The sequence below is a fragment of the Apostichopus japonicus genome, chromosome 12, assembly GCF_037975245.1.
Source record: "Apostichopus japonicus isolate 1M-3 chromosome 12, ASM3797524v1, whole genome shotgun sequence".
NCBI lineage: Eukaryota > Metazoa > Echinodermata > Holothuroidea > Aspidochirotida > Stichopodidae > Apostichopus > Apostichopus japonicus.
The window spans coordinates 13,863,907-13,881,789 of NC_092572.1; the positions used below are offsets into that span (position 1 = coordinate 13,863,907).

General features: G+C 36.0%; 2 protein-coding genes across 4 annotated transcripts in view; both read left to right on the plus strand.

Moving 5' to 3' along the window:
- The first annotated feature begins 1,006 nt into the window (after nucleotides 1–1,006).
- On the plus strand, nucleotides 1,007–13,814 carry LOC139976858 (uncharacterized). Its single transcript, XM_071985690.1, has 14 exons — nucleotides 1,007–1,243; nucleotides 1,350–1,703; nucleotides 2,908–3,228; nucleotides 3,566–3,691; nucleotides 4,612–4,636; nucleotides 5,391–5,470; nucleotides 6,901–7,050; nucleotides 8,092–8,202; nucleotides 8,468–8,667; nucleotides 9,804–9,923; nucleotides 10,632–10,743; nucleotides 11,232–11,328; nucleotides 11,737–11,839; nucleotides 12,722–13,814. Exons 1-14 carry the CDS (start codon nucleotides 1,192–1,194, stop codon nucleotides 12,758–12,760), a joined length of 1,890 nt encoding a protein of 629 aa, XP_071841791.1. The 5' UTR covers nucleotides 1,007–1,191; the 3' UTR covers nucleotides 12,761–13,814.
- Nucleotides 13,815–15,615: 1,801 nt separating this feature from the next.
- The window catches only part of LOC139976777 (protein sel-1 homolog 3-like), a 37,731-nt gene continuing 35,463 nt past the window's right edge, over nucleotides 15,616–17,883 (plus strand). For all 3 annotated transcript variants that reach the window (XM_071985528.1, XM_071985531.1, XM_071985529.1), the window contains exon 1: nucleotides 15,616–16,013. In XM_071985528.1, coding sequence (XP_071841629.1) covers nucleotides 15,963–16,013 — 51 coding nt within the window. In that variant the 5' untranslated portion in view covers nucleotides 15,616–15,962. The remainder of the gene's footprint in view (nucleotides 16,014–17,883) is intronic.

Here is a 17,883-nt window from a genome sequence, read left to right on the forward strand (position 1 = left end):
ATATATGCATGAAAATTGAAAAGTATATAAATCAAATCAAACTGACAAGTAATGATGATATAGCGTGAGACTAACAAATAATAATCTTCTGGAGTGAAGCTGACACATAATAATAATCAAAATAAATCTATCTTTCTTCTCTCCATCCCTTGTCCACTAATCCCCTTACATCTATCTCTTTGTGTTCACCATGCTCATTTACATGTCTGTATTCTGTGCGTGCTTCCGTCCCTTCTGTTACTGTTACTTGTCATTTAACATTTGAAGAAGATCCTGCTATAGGATCGAAACGTCAGGCCAACTTACTTTTACACAAATGATAATAATGATATAGCGTGAAACAAACACATAACAATTACACATAGCGTGAAACAGAGAAATCATGATGTTATAATTTAAGTATATGAATAACAGAATCACAGTAATTCAGACCTCACTATAGTTGAATCAGTCTCATTCTAGGTATAAGTTGTTTTACTCTTTACAGTTGTCTAATTTTTCCCTGTCACTTTTGGTTATTCATTTACTCATATTATATTGTGCAAAAACCGGCCTTTTTTTCAAATTCCTTCCTTACCACTTTCTGGCTTGTATCAAATGAAACTGGGGCGTGATCTCTGGTTATACGGTGTGCAGGTTACGATGTCTTCTGCAATATAGAGATCGCCACCAACTAAGGGTTGGGTAGCTCAGTTGGTGGAGCACATGGGTTTTGTAACTGTGACTGTGAGGTCTCTGTTTCGAATTCCGTTCTAGCCATAAATTTATTTGCTCTTTACCAAATACTAATATCATAAATAGTAAAGCTGAAAGAAACATGACTTTTTTTCCTTGTTGCACATAGTTATGTTTGTGTGACTGTCAACATAATAACTTATTTCTAACAATGAAAAGTAATACATCATCGAACTTCAATTAAACAGAAAGTGTGAGAGAACTATCATTTGTTATTGTGGTAATTTCCCTCCCAAACATAATCGTGACACATACTGTAAACTAGGAACAACGTAAGGATTTATGACTAGCGTACAATACAGAGCTATACGGAGATTATTGGTTTAACATATTCCGTCAGCAAACAAGAGACGGAAGCCAGATGTACGGTTTATACTATCATTACTAACGATTCGATGGCTGCATTTATCTCGGCCTCCTGCTAATTATGATAGTAAATGACGTTTAAAACTCGAAATGGCGAAAGATTTTCGTCTATTTCTATTTTGTGTAGCGTCCTTTCTTCACGGTAGGCATATTTTTTATTTACAGCGCTTTACACCACTGCTTTATATATTTTTGCTAAATGTCTTAGTATTGCTAGAGATAAGGTTTCTACTTCTACTGATTTACAGGAGCTGTTAGACAAACCAATGGTCAGGGTAACTGTTCGATGCCAGACGGACCTTCTAATACAACGATTGAACTATGTGATGTTAGCCTTAGAGGTTCGGTTTGCTTACAATGTCCAGTATCGAGGGGCAGTACTTCACTGCAATGGTGGATCATGCGTGAAGGACAGAAGGAAATGATCTTTCGAGATAGATATAGCACTAACGAACGTTATAAGATATTTCTTATCAACAAATGCCATTCAAGTCACTACACACTGACCGTCCCTAATATTAAACCTGGAGGTAATGACGGGATGTACTTTTGCTTAGTACACGGAGATGATATCGCGGCTTCGTTCTGGATAAAAGTTACTGGTAAGTTATATAGTTACTTAAAGTATACATCTGAAAAGGGCAAAGACATTATGGGTTAAAATGGCATCCGGACCAGTAACCTACAGGTTGCAAGCCCTGTGATTAACCAACTGAGCTATCAGTTACCCGTAGTTGGTTAAGACCCCTATAGGTTACCAGTTCCTTTGTGGGGGAGCCATCAGTTCTGGTTGCGCATGTAAAGTACGAATTTAACATTTTCCGAGTCTCATTTTATCTTAAAATATAATAGCACATTAACTTGTTTCTTTCCATCTGTAAGGGCTGCAGTGAGTGTAACTGTTAATTACATGATTGAGACGCTCGCAATTTGAAACCTACATTTGTATGACATTGGGCAAGGTGACCAGTTCCTACGTCAGTGCTTTTATTTTAAACCACGACCCAATGTTGCGCTCTTTTAACAATCACAAAACATCACATAGTATATATATATAAATTATTACATATTATTATGTAGGGGCATAGACAAACGTAGATAGTAATAATCAATGTCTGCAGATCTTAAAGTTGTGAATATGTTTTTCTTAAGATTGAAATTTTCCACTCTTTTGACAAGCGTTAATACTGACATGAAAATGAATGTGATTGACGAAAATGGTACAAATGATATTTATGAAGTATACACGTTGAAATTAACCCTCAGTTGACAACATTAATCTACGAGGATGTCTAATTATTATCATCAAGCATTGACCCGAGCATAACAAACGTTTGTTAGGCATATATATGTGAGAGAACAACCCAACAACAGCAAATACCAACTGCTCGCTAAACACTTCCATAATTGGTATGCGTATTAACATAACTTATCTGCGTACAAACGAAAGCTATACAATATATCTCTCTAACAGTGGCATGTGGTTTCGGCAAGGTGACACGTTGACTACAGTTTAGTGTATATGATGGGACGTTAAGCCGGTCGCGCATGTACTATCTAGACTGAACGTGTATACCGACTCAACTTGACAGGAAAGAGTAATGATAGTCAAAAGACGTAAGCTACAGGCAAACTGCCTGATAAACAACGATTTCCGTGTTTCGGTGGTATACTCTATAGAGTTGAGTCGTTATGCAATCAAATCGGACAGTGTGTGGCCCGTCTTTAATAGTAGTACAAAATGATGGAAACATCATGAAGATTTGAGAGGTACTAAATAGTCTAATTGTAACTTGTTTTCTATAGCCACACCCATCGTCTCCATCAGGCACAACGGATATGAACATGTTAAAGAGATACACACTGTCGAGGGCACCGTCGAGACATTACAGTGTTTTGTGCAGGACGCAATACCCCCTACAACAGTGGTATGGTCTCTAAATGGCATCGACCAGAAACGAGAACTGTTTAATTCGTCGTCGAATGCTGTTTATAATTTTACGTCAGATTTCAAGTTCACGTCTTCTACGTCACATGAGGAAGTACACTGTATCTGTAGCGGCCCTGATATTTTGATGAGAGAAGTCTCGGCTAACTTTGTAATAGAAACTAAATCAAAAGCGAAAGGTAAGTAAGAACGAGTTCATTGAGACTGCAATGTCAAGTGTAAACGATTAGTGTCATTAAAAAATAACTATTAAATTCACCACAAAGAAAGAGTAATTTTGCATCTTTTGTTAAAATAATTGCAACGGCTGAAAGGAAAATAAATATTACAGTACATTGTTGATACAAGAACTACTAGACGAAATCCAATCCAAAGTTATTTTCAGACAGACGATGGAAATTAAGAAATAGCTCATCTCAATGCACAAACCATTTGATTACGAAAACGGTTTCGAGTAAACAACGCCATTGAAAAAAATTAAATTTCAACAGTTTCCTCTTTTGAACCTATCTACAGATGAGCATAATTCAGGATCCGACGGGACGACGTCACTACTGGCTGTCATAACAATCACTCTTGTTTGCTTTCTTGCTTTGATCATAATCCTTACAGTCACATTCATCGTAAGGAGATGTAAACAAAGTAAGCTGCTCTTTTAGGTTAACTTGTCACGTGATGGAGTGTTACGACATAGAAGTGTTAGCTCAGTGGTTAACGCCGATTCCTTTCAATCATAAGGTCCCGAGTTCGAGTCACTCCAAGATTAATGTATGTCGTCCAGTTACAGAGTTGTTGACAATTGACAATTCATAACCATGGACGTTAAATATGCATGTAAGAGACTGACTCCGGTCAGCTTGTGGCCTTGATAAGCCAATGATGGCTTCTTCGCGAGTTCCTGCTTGCAGGAGGATCTCAAATACATACATACATACATACATACATACATACATACATACATACATACATACATACATACATACATACATACATACATACATACATACATACATACATACATGGTCTTCTCACCATTAAGCTGGTCAGAAGAAGCATTCAAATATGGTTGATATTAAATTTGTGATATCCGATTAGAATGGCTATGCAAAGCTTCACCAATGTCGAAAGCGCCCAAACCCTACTCATAATGGAAAAAAGAGGATTGAATCTGACGGGAGGGGCAAACATCGAGGGTCAGAGGGACATCAACATGGGGCACCTGGCCACTGTGTTGCTATTCTCCCCTACCAGCACCCCTACCCAAACCAATTCCATCATCCATGTTTTGTCTTTTGTAAATAACTTATATCGTAATAGTTATATTAAATTCTTGAAACAAAAATTCATATGGAGCACTTCGTTTTTATATTCATGTCATATGCTTTGAGATTCCAACTTGCACTTGCATTTATTAAACGAAGATGTACCGATGATAAGTCCATCAGAGCAAGCAGTACATGCGAGGAACTCTCTTATTTACACACAAGGCCTGCATGGGTATATTTGTAGAATACAAACAAACTTCTGACATTGATCTCTTTCTTTCTATTATCTTCTTCAAGGAAAACGTAGCTTTAAAGCTCAGTCGTGAGTATTCCAAGGTTATTCATTTAGATTTCTCTTAACTAACATCTATGACCACCATATTTAGTTACATCATATGATAATTAGGAGTGTAAGCTCAATGGTTAACACCGGTGCCTTTCAATCGTAAGGTCCCCGGTTCGAGTCACTCCCAGATTAATGTATGTCGTCCAGTTACAGAGTTGTTGACAATTGACAATTTATAATCATGGACGTTAAATATGAATGTAAGAGACTGCTTTCGGTCAGCTTGCGGCTTTGATAAGCCAATGAGGCTTCTTCGCGAGTTCCTGCTTGCAGGAGGATCTAAAATACATACATACAATACTGCAAACCTTCCGTATACATACACTCGAAATTGTATCCACCACATCAGTAATATCTATACATCTAAGGAATTCTATAATGTTGAGTGTATTGTTTGGCGCCTCGAGGTTTTTTCCTTCTTATCACAAGAAATTGTCTGAATCTGTCTCGCTCTTCAAGTAAATGCACAGTCCTAAAGTTAACGTGGTTTCATTTTCTTTTTCTTCATGTTAGGATCTGGAAGAATGGAAACATCTATATTTGAAAATTTTGTTTTGCAAAGACTATTAAATTATTAAGCTTAAATCTATCAATATATTCCATTCTTGAACGAATATCGTTCTATAGTCATCCCTCATTTTACTCACTTGCATATCATCCCAAGGCTGCAGTATAGTCTGTCAATGATGTTTATTCTTTTTGTTTCACAATTTCTTATTTGATTTCATAGAACTCCCTTACCGGTCTTACCAATTTCTGAAAACCTAATACACGAAGATGTACTCTATGAATCACCAGATGAATTACAAGGTTTCCGTTCTTTTTCTTTTAAAATTCATTTGAAACAAAGTAGACTTACATGCATCAATTGTCGTACATTAGATATTCTTGAAGAAAGAGAAACCCAATGGCTTTAGGTATAGTAAAAAATAGTTGCTATAGGCTTGTTATTTATATAGTCTATAGCAACTACTTTTTTGGACACAAACTTATTTCTAACTAAAACACTTCGGATACTTTTTGTATTGTGTGGGAGGGTGTATTGCAATATGCTAGTTTTGATCAGAAGCCTGCCAATATGCACATATCAACTGAGTAAGACAGGCTTTGCTGCATTTTCGTACCATTACGTAATAATCTTCTTTTGTCACTTTACATTGTATTTGAAAGTCTACATCCAACATTTTCTTCCTCAGAGGTAAGATATTAATGCAACATATATGATGATAACATAACTTGTTGATGTGTTCACGTCACGTGGGATATCTGATTGGTGTTCATGGATACTGACACAGCTAAGAATGACGAGAAATTCCTTATTGAATTAGTGGCTAACAAATTGGCATTGTGTGTCGTTTATTAACAATTGACAGCAACAGTTTCTGCACAGGAATCTAAATTGACCACATACGTTAAAATCTTCATCATTTACAGTCTAAAACAAAGTTCACATCAAATTATTACTTTGTAACTATATGGTATGTCATGATGGTCTGTCATGATTTTATCCAGTGGTAGTTCCACGTCTATGAATTGGCTTTGATCGTGTTGAATCGAAAGCATAAGTTACACTTGTGCTAATAAACATATCAGTCGAGATGTTCTGTATATATGCACTTGACACAGAATAACGACCGCACACATTGTGAGCTGCCACAAGTACCTATTGTATTAGGCTAAGAGCAATAGGTGATCAAATTCATATTTTGCGTGTTCAGTTTCGTGTCTGGAGTCGACCAAACTTACTTTGCACTTTATGCACATCATTGTCTCGGAAAAATCTGTTACATTTTTTTTTTAAATCATATCAACTTCCTTGAGCAAGCACTCAGAAATGTTTATCAAACCGATTTGACAGAAGAGTAGTTTAATCAATCAAATGTTTGCCTTTAATACTAATAATGTCTCGAAGATGGTTATGTTAATATTCAAATGGCAGTGCTTAAAACTTACAAAAAATAACTTCCTGTGTAGACAAGAAATTACCTTGTTGTTGAAAGATATGAGACTTATGCACGGGACAGACAAGTTAGAGTTAAGTTGCTTATTTACACTACCTATCACGAGAGTATGGACGGAATTGATGTGCGCGTTGTTTCGGTTGTATATATGTTTTTTTTTTTTTATAAAATATGCACTTCAAGTATTGTATGAAAACTAGCTGTTTCAAAAATTGACATTTCATCATCTTTTCAAAGAAATAATTAAACTATAATATGCATTTCATGTCTGATTTATAGATGTTGTGTACTTTTATGGAGACAACGTTGTTTATCATCGATCAGACATTTTGCTTGGGAAACGTCTGCAGAGCTCAGGACGTATGATAAGATGGACAGCTTCTCTTCAAAATGGGAACAGACCATCATTTATAGCTAACACTTTACCAGGTATTACTATCAATCAAACACTATTAAACTTGCATGAATGATTTTGTGTTTCTTTCGACTCTTTGATAGTATTTTTTCATACAATAGGACAAAGCATATGTAAGTTAGCTCGTGCCTCCTTGACATATAGTCGTGATGACATAATTGGTTGTGAAACTATGTGTTAATTATTTCCAGCTCACTTTATGAGACAAAACGACTTGTAATTGATATGCTAATGTTTGATTACGGCAATTTGATTGACAAGGAAGTTGTTATACCTACACTCAATAAAAGAAAACTAACAACGGGATATATAAATGAAGTTTTAGTAAATCCACAGTTTGTCTGGTCAAATAATTTACTTGAACATTTACAGTCAACATATTGTATCTAACACCGGTATTATTATTTGTGGGATATAATAATCATACATTTAATGATGATTTACGTTGTTAGTTAATATCTCACCATGGGAGTAAATGATATCTATTAACGCATATGCAAATACATATAGATATCATACATAAATATCCCTAAACGTTTTTTTAATATGTTTTAATATTTTTATAGTAGGAAGTTTGGAATACTGGAAGTTTGATAGATATGATACTAAGGGTCATTAGTACTAGCATGCTAAATATTATCAATTGTTCCCATATATATTTTCCTTCGTGCTTTACCCAACCTAATCATTCCCAGACATAGGTGGGTTTAAAGTAGACTATTATTATAATAATAATAATAACGCGATTTTCATGGTATCCCTCCAATTCTAATCAAAACTGTCACTACTTGGATACATTCACGTATCATGCAGTTATGGATCCATTTAAAACCGTTAGCCATTCAACCAGCTAAAACAAAGATCGCTGAGTTTTTGTCTGTTTCACTTGTACAACCGTCAGAGTTGTAATTATGAATATATTTACGTACCTGTGTGTGTTTGTGCATGTTTTAGTTTCTATTCTCTCACTTTTATTTATTAAATTATGTTTGTTTTGGTAATTTCTTACCTATTTTTCCTTTCTTTGGGCTGTTGATTTCTTGCTTATATTACAGATTCTTCATCGAGGGATGATTGGTGTGAGATTCGATTGTTTGCAGAATATCTTCGTAACATACCAAAACATGTGAATATTGTCGACATCGTGGGATGTGACACTAATAAAAGTACCGTAATAAAACTTGATATTCTATTTCATGATACGAATCCCACAATTTAATGTAAACTCAGAATGCTGCAATGTATCATGTAATATAATAAGTGCAGAATCTCTAACCAGGTCATTTTTTGGATTAAATCGTTACCTATATGATAATAGTTTACATTTCAAAATTATACCGTTATTAAACGATTACAAGAAAGAACAAAAAAACATCTTTTGATTCACTGTTTGAAAGATTTTCGTTTCTTCTTACTGTATACTCTTGACAGCTCCTCACTTCATTTACACTGAATATGTAACAAATGGAACACTGAAAGACTTCCTGGGTCAAAGTTCAGATGGAAATGAATATTCAACATCTATTTACAGCCCTCATGGTGACTCAGCTACCGCGTATGCTAAAATAAAGCAGTTGGCGTCGTTCTGCTATGGGGTTTTGGATGCAATGATTTTTCTAGAATCAATAGACGTAAGTTGTGAAACGTATAGGCTAGCTAATTATGTAAAAGGTGTCAATAATTACAGCCATGTTTTCTTCTTTCTAGTGATCGTCACTGGCGTTTCTGCTCTCAATGATGGTGTTCGTTTACCGTCCGAAGAACAAGTTAGCCTAAGCATGTAAAATGATAGCTAAAGGCATAATCATATTTGACCAACACTTAAGGAGAGTTAGCTCAGTGGTTAGCGCCGATTCCTTTCAATCATAAGGTCCCGAGTTCGAGTCACTCCAAGATTAATGTATGTCGTCCAGTTTAAGAGTTGTTGACAATTGACAATTCATAATTATGGACGTTAAATATGAATCAAAGAGACTGACTTCGGTCAGTTTACGGCTTTGATAAGCCAATGACGGCTTCATTGCGAGTTCCTGCTTGCAGGAGGATCTAAAAAAAAATTACAGAAAAAAAATACTCCTCTGTTAGTGCTAGAAATAAACGTAAAGGTGTTCTTTAGGGCGAAGGTAGTTATGACGAATAAGTAATTTGCAAGATTCTTAAAATGATACAATAGGTTTCTCTTCTTTAAATTAACTAAATTCTAAAATTAATACATATATGCATTGCATATATATTAATTTGCATTGTGGAGGAATTGTCTCTATGTTTCACAGGTTATTGTTGACCAGGGTTATATTGTTATGCGCCTTAAGCACAATTATCGGAGGATATGTCTGCGCTTTATAAATCCAATTATATTATTATTATTATTATTATTATTATTATTATTATTATTATTATTATTATTATTATTATTATTGGGGGAAATGTTCTTCTAGTCAATTACCTGTTTATAGAATTACTTTCTTGTCTTTTCATGTCAAATTCCTTCGAGACCACAGGCGTATATGTGGGCACGAGAAATGCACTTTTTATTTTGATTTATATGCACTTACTATTTTGATTTATTATTCTAATACCAGCATCAGTAGTTAAATACGTCAATAAGTAGTGTGGTAGTTACAATATTTCATGACTTAAGTTAATATCCCGTACCCATATATATCTCTGTTTTCTCTACTGAAATTTGAGAACTCTTGCATTCTGGCTATTTAGTGTGCTATTATAAGTACAGACCATTATAATCCACTGATTCTAAACTTCTCAGTGCGATCATCCTGGAGTATGTGCTAAAAAGGTTCTTATGACTTCCAGAGATGTCTGTAAATTATATGATTTCAACGCCTGTTCAACCACCAAGAAGTTTATATCCGGCATAGACTTTGAGGTACGTATTGTATGGAAACCTAAAATGGTACAAATAACTCAAAGTTTACATTTTGGCTTAAGATCTTCTTTACCTTTACTTGAACTAGACACATCACATCACATACATGAACTGACATATACTTAATATATCTTTTCGTCAATTATTAATATATTTAAAAAAATATTTAACTTTCTTAATATCTGATTAAACTTAATTAAAGTTAAAGTGGATAAAGTACATAGTTAACAATTGTTGGTTGATGTGAACACTAAAGGAAGTTAAACTGGATATTAAATGAAGATAAAACAGATATTTAGGGAAATAGAAGTAGTTATTTAGGGATTATAAAGTAGATTTTTAAGTCAATTACAAGTTACTTGTCCCTTCATGTCCTCCATTGTATGGAGAATTTTGCCACTTCTAGTTTCTTACGTTAATCAAAGTATTGTAATCATATAATCAAAATATTGTAATCTCTTTAAAACTGAGGGCGTTAACCAACTTTGATGTTTCAACGTTAACTTGAAAAAGTGTCCCTATGTGTGAGTAACAGATACTTCAGGCTTTGTTGCCTCGACACGTTTTATCTGCATCCATCAGAACAGGTCGCCAATGATGGCGAGGGTATGGCCTTGTATACCCTCCACTATAACATCAGGTCGTTTGAATTTTGTGAGGTATCACGTAAATGTATATATTTTACTGACACTATACTATCATTTGCAGAGATGTAGCCGTCTCCCATGGTTTGCACCAGAAACGATATTCAAACGTGAATACAGTCGTTCAAGTGATTCATGGTCTTTTGCAGTATTCATGTGGGAGGTCTACTCAAACGGTAAAGTAACAACTGTACCTTTTTGTCAAGGAAGCTACCATGTAAGAAAGAATGTTTCTCTGACAGCCAGGAAGACAAAATATTATGTGTATTTCTCGCTTGTTGTTTGCACCGAATGAAGTTATAAAAGTTAATTTTGTATGTATCTTGCATAAATGTACTGAAAACCCTGACAAATGAAAGAAATGAAATATTACATCAGTATGGGTCTTACATATACTTCAAGATTTCAAACATTTAAAACAGTTTGCATTTTCCTGCAGATCCGAGGTCACAATTTCTTCTTGAGTCGCTTATTAAAAACACTCTTCATAAATGACTATGTAATTTCAAATTACCACATGCCATTATATAAGTGTGGTAGCTGCGTTACATTTGGAGGCAGGAAGAACATTTAATGAACATGATATTTTCTTCAATAATTCTTTTTTTCTGTCCTTGACTGATTAATTGTACAAAGGCCTACACGGATTATTTTCTTGTCACAGGTGAGACACCATTTATCCAGCGAACATTAGGTGACATTAAATCTGCATTTGATGAAAGCCCTCCTCTGTCGCAACCAAAGCTTTGTCCGAATGAAATGTAAGCACCGTACACTGTTACACATGAATATAACACAATGCAATATCATATTTTGACAGTTCTGGTCGTTTCAATGTAATCTACAATGCTATATACTAATTTCCAGTTACACTGTGCCTACTCTGAAAAGTAATCATTCCCTATAAACTGTTAAGATTATCACTGAAAGAAACTTATTCTATATTATTCTGTAGCGTAAGATGTATATTTTGCAAATGTCAACCGTGTGTTATCTTCTCACGTAAGTTTGATGTTTTACTGATTGTCTTGGGTTTTTTCCCTTCACATCCGACGCAGGTTGTTGCATTTTGACTTAACTTTAACGCATCACTGATTGTTAATCTCTATTTTATTTGTGTAGTTAAATACACAGTAGTTCACCATTGTCTTATTTCACTCCAATAATAGCTACCTGTTAATGAAACGTTGTCTTTGTCTTCAACCCGATAAGAGAATAAAGTTGGCAAAGCTCAAAGAAGAGATAAAACGATTCATTGATGGTGAAAGTGACGTAAGTATGATCCAATTGTTTCGAGGATAAAATCGGCATTTAGAGAATTATACTCGACATATTCTTTACAGCAGTCCTAATGGGTCTCCTCCTTTAGAGGACCTTTTGTTTTAATTTGGTAAAGGGGCTGACATACAAGTTCAATCATTGTATCTACATTATTGTAGTACAGGTTTGGATGATTTGCACGGCATGTCAACATGCCGTCAATTCCGAGTATACTAAAAAGAATGATTAACAAGAAATTAATTCCATTATTTCGTGATTGTATCGGAGGTCGTATATCCCTCATTGTTTTGTTATTCACAATTCAAAGACCAACCATGATACATTCATCTTTTATGGTTGTCTTTCTTAAAGCAAAATATATGAGAGTTAGCGTATCATTCATTTTAATTTCTTAAAGCCTACCTGCCTCTCTGCATTCTTATTATATTTAATTTTCTTTTCTTTTAAACTTAAATCATTTTCTGAAAATTAGGCTGCATTAGGTAACTTAAAACTAAAGAAACTTACAGAACCATCGTTATTTTTCGAACTGCTTACAAAGAAAAGTCTTTCACAGACTAATGAGAGATAACTTCAGATATACTACAGGGAGGCGCTTGTTGCTTTACATCAGAAATTTAATGTAACATTGGTACAATTTCTAATTTCAAAGTATTTACAGTCTGTATTTACAAAGCGTTCCAACCCACTAGTTGGTTTGTGAGTTATTACGTACTTTTAAACTATTGTAACGAGAGTTGCGAAATATTTAAATGAGCCCGAGACGGTCATGAATTTGGTGACTATTGTTATGCAAATAAGTTGAAAGCTGCGACTTTCCCTACTCCTATACTGTTCACTATTAACTCACTGGTAACACATTCTCTTCCACAGATAAACACCAAAACCTACAGTCATTCTCTTTATCGCTAAAGTTTGCAGCTGTGTTGTGGGGTCGAGTAAAGTTGAGCGTCAAAGCAAACCTCTAGACAGAACGTGAAGACATGCATAGCTCAATAACTATACGATTTACTCACTCTGATTAAGAGAACTACAACCATATTGACTTGGCTCTATCGATGATAAGTATTGTCTGTATCTACAAAGTAGAGATGAGTTGTTTAAGCAGTTATGGCATTGAGCGCCTGAATGGGTAGGGGTAAACGTACACTGACACTTTGACCTATCATAGTGTAACACGCAACATTGGAGGTAAAACAATTGAACGAAATTTATTTCAAAAAATTGGCAGAAGTTCACGAAATTTGGCAGCCGTTTATATCTAAACACCTTTACTCTGCCAACATTTCTTAAAGGGAGGCCCTTCCCTAGGACACACATTTGGTAGCGGATCCTTTCGTCCTTCCAAAACTACCTTTCTGGAACACCAGTTTCTTACCTCACCAATATGGAACACAGACCAGCTTTGGACATTGTTTGCGAAAACCAAATACATTTGGTGGAGAGGTGTCGATAAGAAAAGCTAGACGGTATACTGTACACCAAGATAGCTTTCAATTACCTTCTTCTTCTATTGTATTTTAATTATAAGCAGTATGAGAGCAAGTTTATTTGCAATATCAACTTGAGTTCTAACTTTGTATCATCATTTCGTGATCAAGCTGTCGTGTATATATGACAACACTCCATGGATACCGGTCAGTCTGTAGCATGGAACATCATTGTGTTATGGCTGTGCTGCAGGTTACTGTTTAAATTTATTAATACTTAGTCACAAGTAAGAAAGTTGCACAATGAAATGTTTTACTACTTCTCGAAAGTTAAAGACTAACTTCATTATCGTTTTCATGATAAAACCTCCTTGTATTAAAGTAAATGTATAATAGATTCCTGCAGGTTCCTTATATCTTCCTTGTAACCGGTGCGGACAGTATTTTACATCCAGATTCTGTCAACTTAGTGTTTAAACTAATTCTACTGTACTTCTAGATATGTAAAAATGTGAGACGTAATAAATTTGGTACTAGACAGGATCATGTGTTTGTTATCTCTTTTTCTTTATACAAACTCAAAGCTTTGGTATATAAGAAATACTTCGGAGAAACATGAAGTTAAAATTCATGGTGACCGATATGTGATTTTATGCATGAGTCTTGCGTACGAATTTACGCGGAACAATTGAGCAGACCTGACGATCGAGAGGGTGCGTAAAAGGTGGGGATCATGTCGCACCGGGGCCTGGGACAATACGGGAGACAGGGGTATATGTTAGGATGGATCACGTCAGGAATTTTGTTCAACAGAAAACATATTGATACATCTATGAAGTTACTATGAAGTTAGGAAGATATTAATATGTGGGGCGTCGTGACGTAAGTGCCTAGGAGGCCCGAGCTGACACCAGACAATGAGCGATCATAGACCGTACCCATTCTTTATTGTACGTCAAGTTATTGCATAACTGTTTTTTTAATGCATCGCATGCTAACGCAGTGAACATAGTTTTGTTATCCATAATTTTAATATCATGTTATGGATCGAGTCGCTCTGATTCTGCAGCAGATACAGACCAAGTAACCTACGAAGAATGAAATGTCGCTGTTGGAGATCTTACACATTGAAAGAAAGCTCCGTTTTGCCCAGAAAACTTAAGTTATATAAACATATTTATCGGACTAGGGTAGTACCAATGTATAATTCCATCCATTACCCGACATTACCCGCATTATTTCATTGCAATCAATCTGGTTGTTTCCGAATTATGGTTTGTCATGTTAAAGTCCAACAAAAACAAAGGGAAACAAAATGAGTGTTTCTATTAATTAACAGCTATCACGGTTAAGTAAAAGAAATGCAGCATATGCTGAATCTCTGGAAAGCTAATTTATAAACAATAAAAAAAATGGAAAAGAACATCAGCAAAATATTACAAGGACAGAAAAGGAAAACAGGCCCGTAGCCAGAATGCCTATTGGAATAGGCGAGATATTTTCGGGGGGGGGGGGTGCAAGTATGTCTGTGACACTGTTTAAGTGGAGCACCACCATCAGTTGGCGGCTGGGGTACCAAGGAATGTTTTAGTAAAAATACCTCCTAGATCGCCGGAAATGTTACTTATATGTAACTATTGAAAGTTGCATCTGAACATCACATTATTTTGAGATCACATGTCTTTGAACTTACAATTGTTTGGTGTTAAAATAGGAAACTTTGAAGAGGTCAAACAGAACTTTATCCGTCGTTCATACAGATAACTATAAAGACATGGGTAGAAAAAATAACAGGTGGTCTTTGCTATAGGCCCAAATGCATGATGTAACAGCCATCATTCCTGACAGTTGGCCGGTAGGCCTATATATGCTAGTACTGAGAGCCACATGAAAATTCGGACTGATTTTTATTTTCGGAGTAACATGCTTAGATGGTAACAAATTGTAGAAGTGTTTTCAATACATTCATTGTCGAAGAGGTAACTGAGGTCACCTGAAGTGAGGGGGGGGGGCTGGTGGTGGAGGGAACTTTATGACAATTTTCAAACTGTGTTTTTTTTTGTGTGACTGTTTCTGTATAGTGTCCCTAAGTATGCCAAGCCAATATATTTTTCATGTCATCAAAAAAGTTTTCTAGGTGGAAGCGCTTCCTTTCCGCTCCTCCGACCCCCCCCCCCCCCCTTCGCTACGAGCCTGAAGAAAAGTCGGCTAAGAACGACACCAAATTTGAAAATCCTAGCAGCAGCTATACAGCCGTCATCAGATTAAATTCTGATAGGGCGACATCACCTAAGCTAAATGAACGTGTCTGCATCAAAATGTAAACAACGATCTTCCTTTTACTGTACGTTGCCTGTCGTTATAAAGAGAACTCATTAACAAATGAATGTCTAGCACTAACCAACTTAAGAAAGAAGAGTTTTCCCCATTTTCTAGTCTTTTACACGATACTTAATAGCGCACAGATATTATCTTTAATTTAAACTTTGTCTTAATGTTCACAATTTTGCACGGAGAAGAGATACTACGTAGTCTGCTGTCCGACAGGTGTATTGAACTTGATGCTCTAGTCAGACTACACTGGTATAGTGGTAGCTGAGGTGGCAGTTTGCTGTAATCGAACGTAATCACGTTAGTTATACCTACTGTGTTCGAGTAATACTTCATACCTTTCTAGCCAGAAAATGTCTTTCTGGAAAACAGCATGCCTCATCACATTAGCTATTCTCTGTGAGGTAAGTTCAGCATGGTGTGTATTCGTCGATTTTAAAGTGATAAGGTAATGTAATTTAATAGTTAGGTTATGCTTGCATTGGCCCACGGAATAAGTGTGCCTCAATTCCACCATGGCTACTGACTATAAACGTTGACTTCGTGTAGGTGACTGGTGAGTACTATTGCGGTCTAGGCTTAACGTAAGTAAGGTTTATGCAGTATTTGCGTTAATGAATGAATTTTTGAACTATCGTAAGTTAAATGTGCCTGATGTAAAGCTTATTCAGCTGACCTTCGAGTGGTAACGTACTTGTTATCAAGCCGGAATCCATGGGATATGGCGGCGTACGCATTCCTGGCCTCCTACACCCCCCCCCCCCCCCCACACACACACAAAAGGTATAGTGTAGTTGTTATCCCAGCATTGCATGTATACCTAATTAACAGTATGCCATAATGTATCATTTCATGTCTATGTTGTTTTTCTTCTTTGGAGAACCCAAAGTAAAAGAGATCTATTTCTTTGGGAGGACTCAATAACCACCTACACGACAGTCACCTTCAATGACCTCGCAGTCCCCCCTTCAAGTGCATACAAAGTTTTATGGTTTGGTAAAATCTTTTTCAGTTTGTTTGGATATGCTCTTTGGCCTTTTAACAGTACAAAACACTAACATAGCATTGCTGCATCGTAACACTTATCCCATTGCAATATTTAACTGTTGAGATGTGATGCATAGACAAATCCTTTCCTCCATATCGCTCGATGAGTGTCTTGACTTAGCCAATAGTTAACACGTTAGGCTTATAGGGCCTAAGCTATGCATAGGAACCACTCTGACTGTAAACCACTCTTTCATGTCCATGGGCGCAGATCCTGGTGGGGACAGCAGGACGTGTCCCCACCAACTTTTGCAGTGGTGGGGACATGATATACCGTGTCCCCACCAATTTGTCTTGACCTGCAAACGCTGCATTTCAAATTCCCCTGTATTGAACTTTGGCGCAGTTTGATCCAGCATTGTGCAAATGACATGCAGCAGTTCTCATATATAAATCCACAGTTGTTAAATATATGACGGAAATTGCATTTGCAGTGCTCAGTCTATAATTGTTTTCTGGGAGTGGACCCCAGAGCCATGGTATACAAAAGTCTACTTGGATTATTTGTCCCCTGATTTTTTTTCTGCAGACGCCCAAGTATTTTCCCAAATTAACTTTATAAGCCATGAGATCTAAAATTTAAGGACCTTTGGGAGCATCTTTGGGTCTGGGAAGTGCTATTTCCGGCGATCTGGGAGGTATATTTGCCAATTTTTTTTGTCTACGCTATCGCGAACCCATTGTCGTGCTCCGCTTAAAAAGTATCAGAGAACAGACATGCATCCCCACCATTATTCAAGACTGATCTGCGCCCATGTTCATGTCAGCCCCTATCCATACCACTTATTTAGAATAAAATAGATAAATGCAGAAAATTTTAAGAATGTTTTCAAAATACCAGACAGTAGCAAATAAAGGTCTAAGTGTAGACTAGCCCTAATTAAAATTGGTTTGATGTTATTATTATGATTATCTCTCATACACCTTTATGCTACTGTAGGCCTACTTTATGTTCCTCATGTGGGCCACAAATATTTTGAAGTTAATAGAATCATTCATTAATATCGAAAGAAAACTTAGCTAGTTTAGGTGAATATATCTAAGTTAGATAATAAACAAAACAAAAACAACATATGTGGTAGGCTAGTTGGGAGGTTTGTTAAGTTGACTGGAAACCAAACAATGCTGCAGTTTACATTTCTGCTTTAATAAATGTTATAATCTCAGTCACAATGTCAGGAGACTACTCAGTCGAGTGTGTTATACAGTATATAGTGTCATGAATAT

Coding starts and splice junctions, on each gene's coding strand:
- LOC139976858 (XM_071985690.1), top strand. CDS start 1,192: ATGGCGAAAGATTTTCGTCTATTTCTATTTTGTGTAGCGTCCTTTCTT. Junction 8,203..8,467: donor GGGATGTGACACTAATAAAA/GTACCGTAATAA, acceptor TACTCTTGACAG/CTCCTCACTTCATTTACACT. Junction 8,668..9,803: donor TTTTTCTAGAATCAATAGAC/GTAAGTTGTGAA, acceptor TAAACTTCTCAG/TGCGATCATCCTGGAGTATG.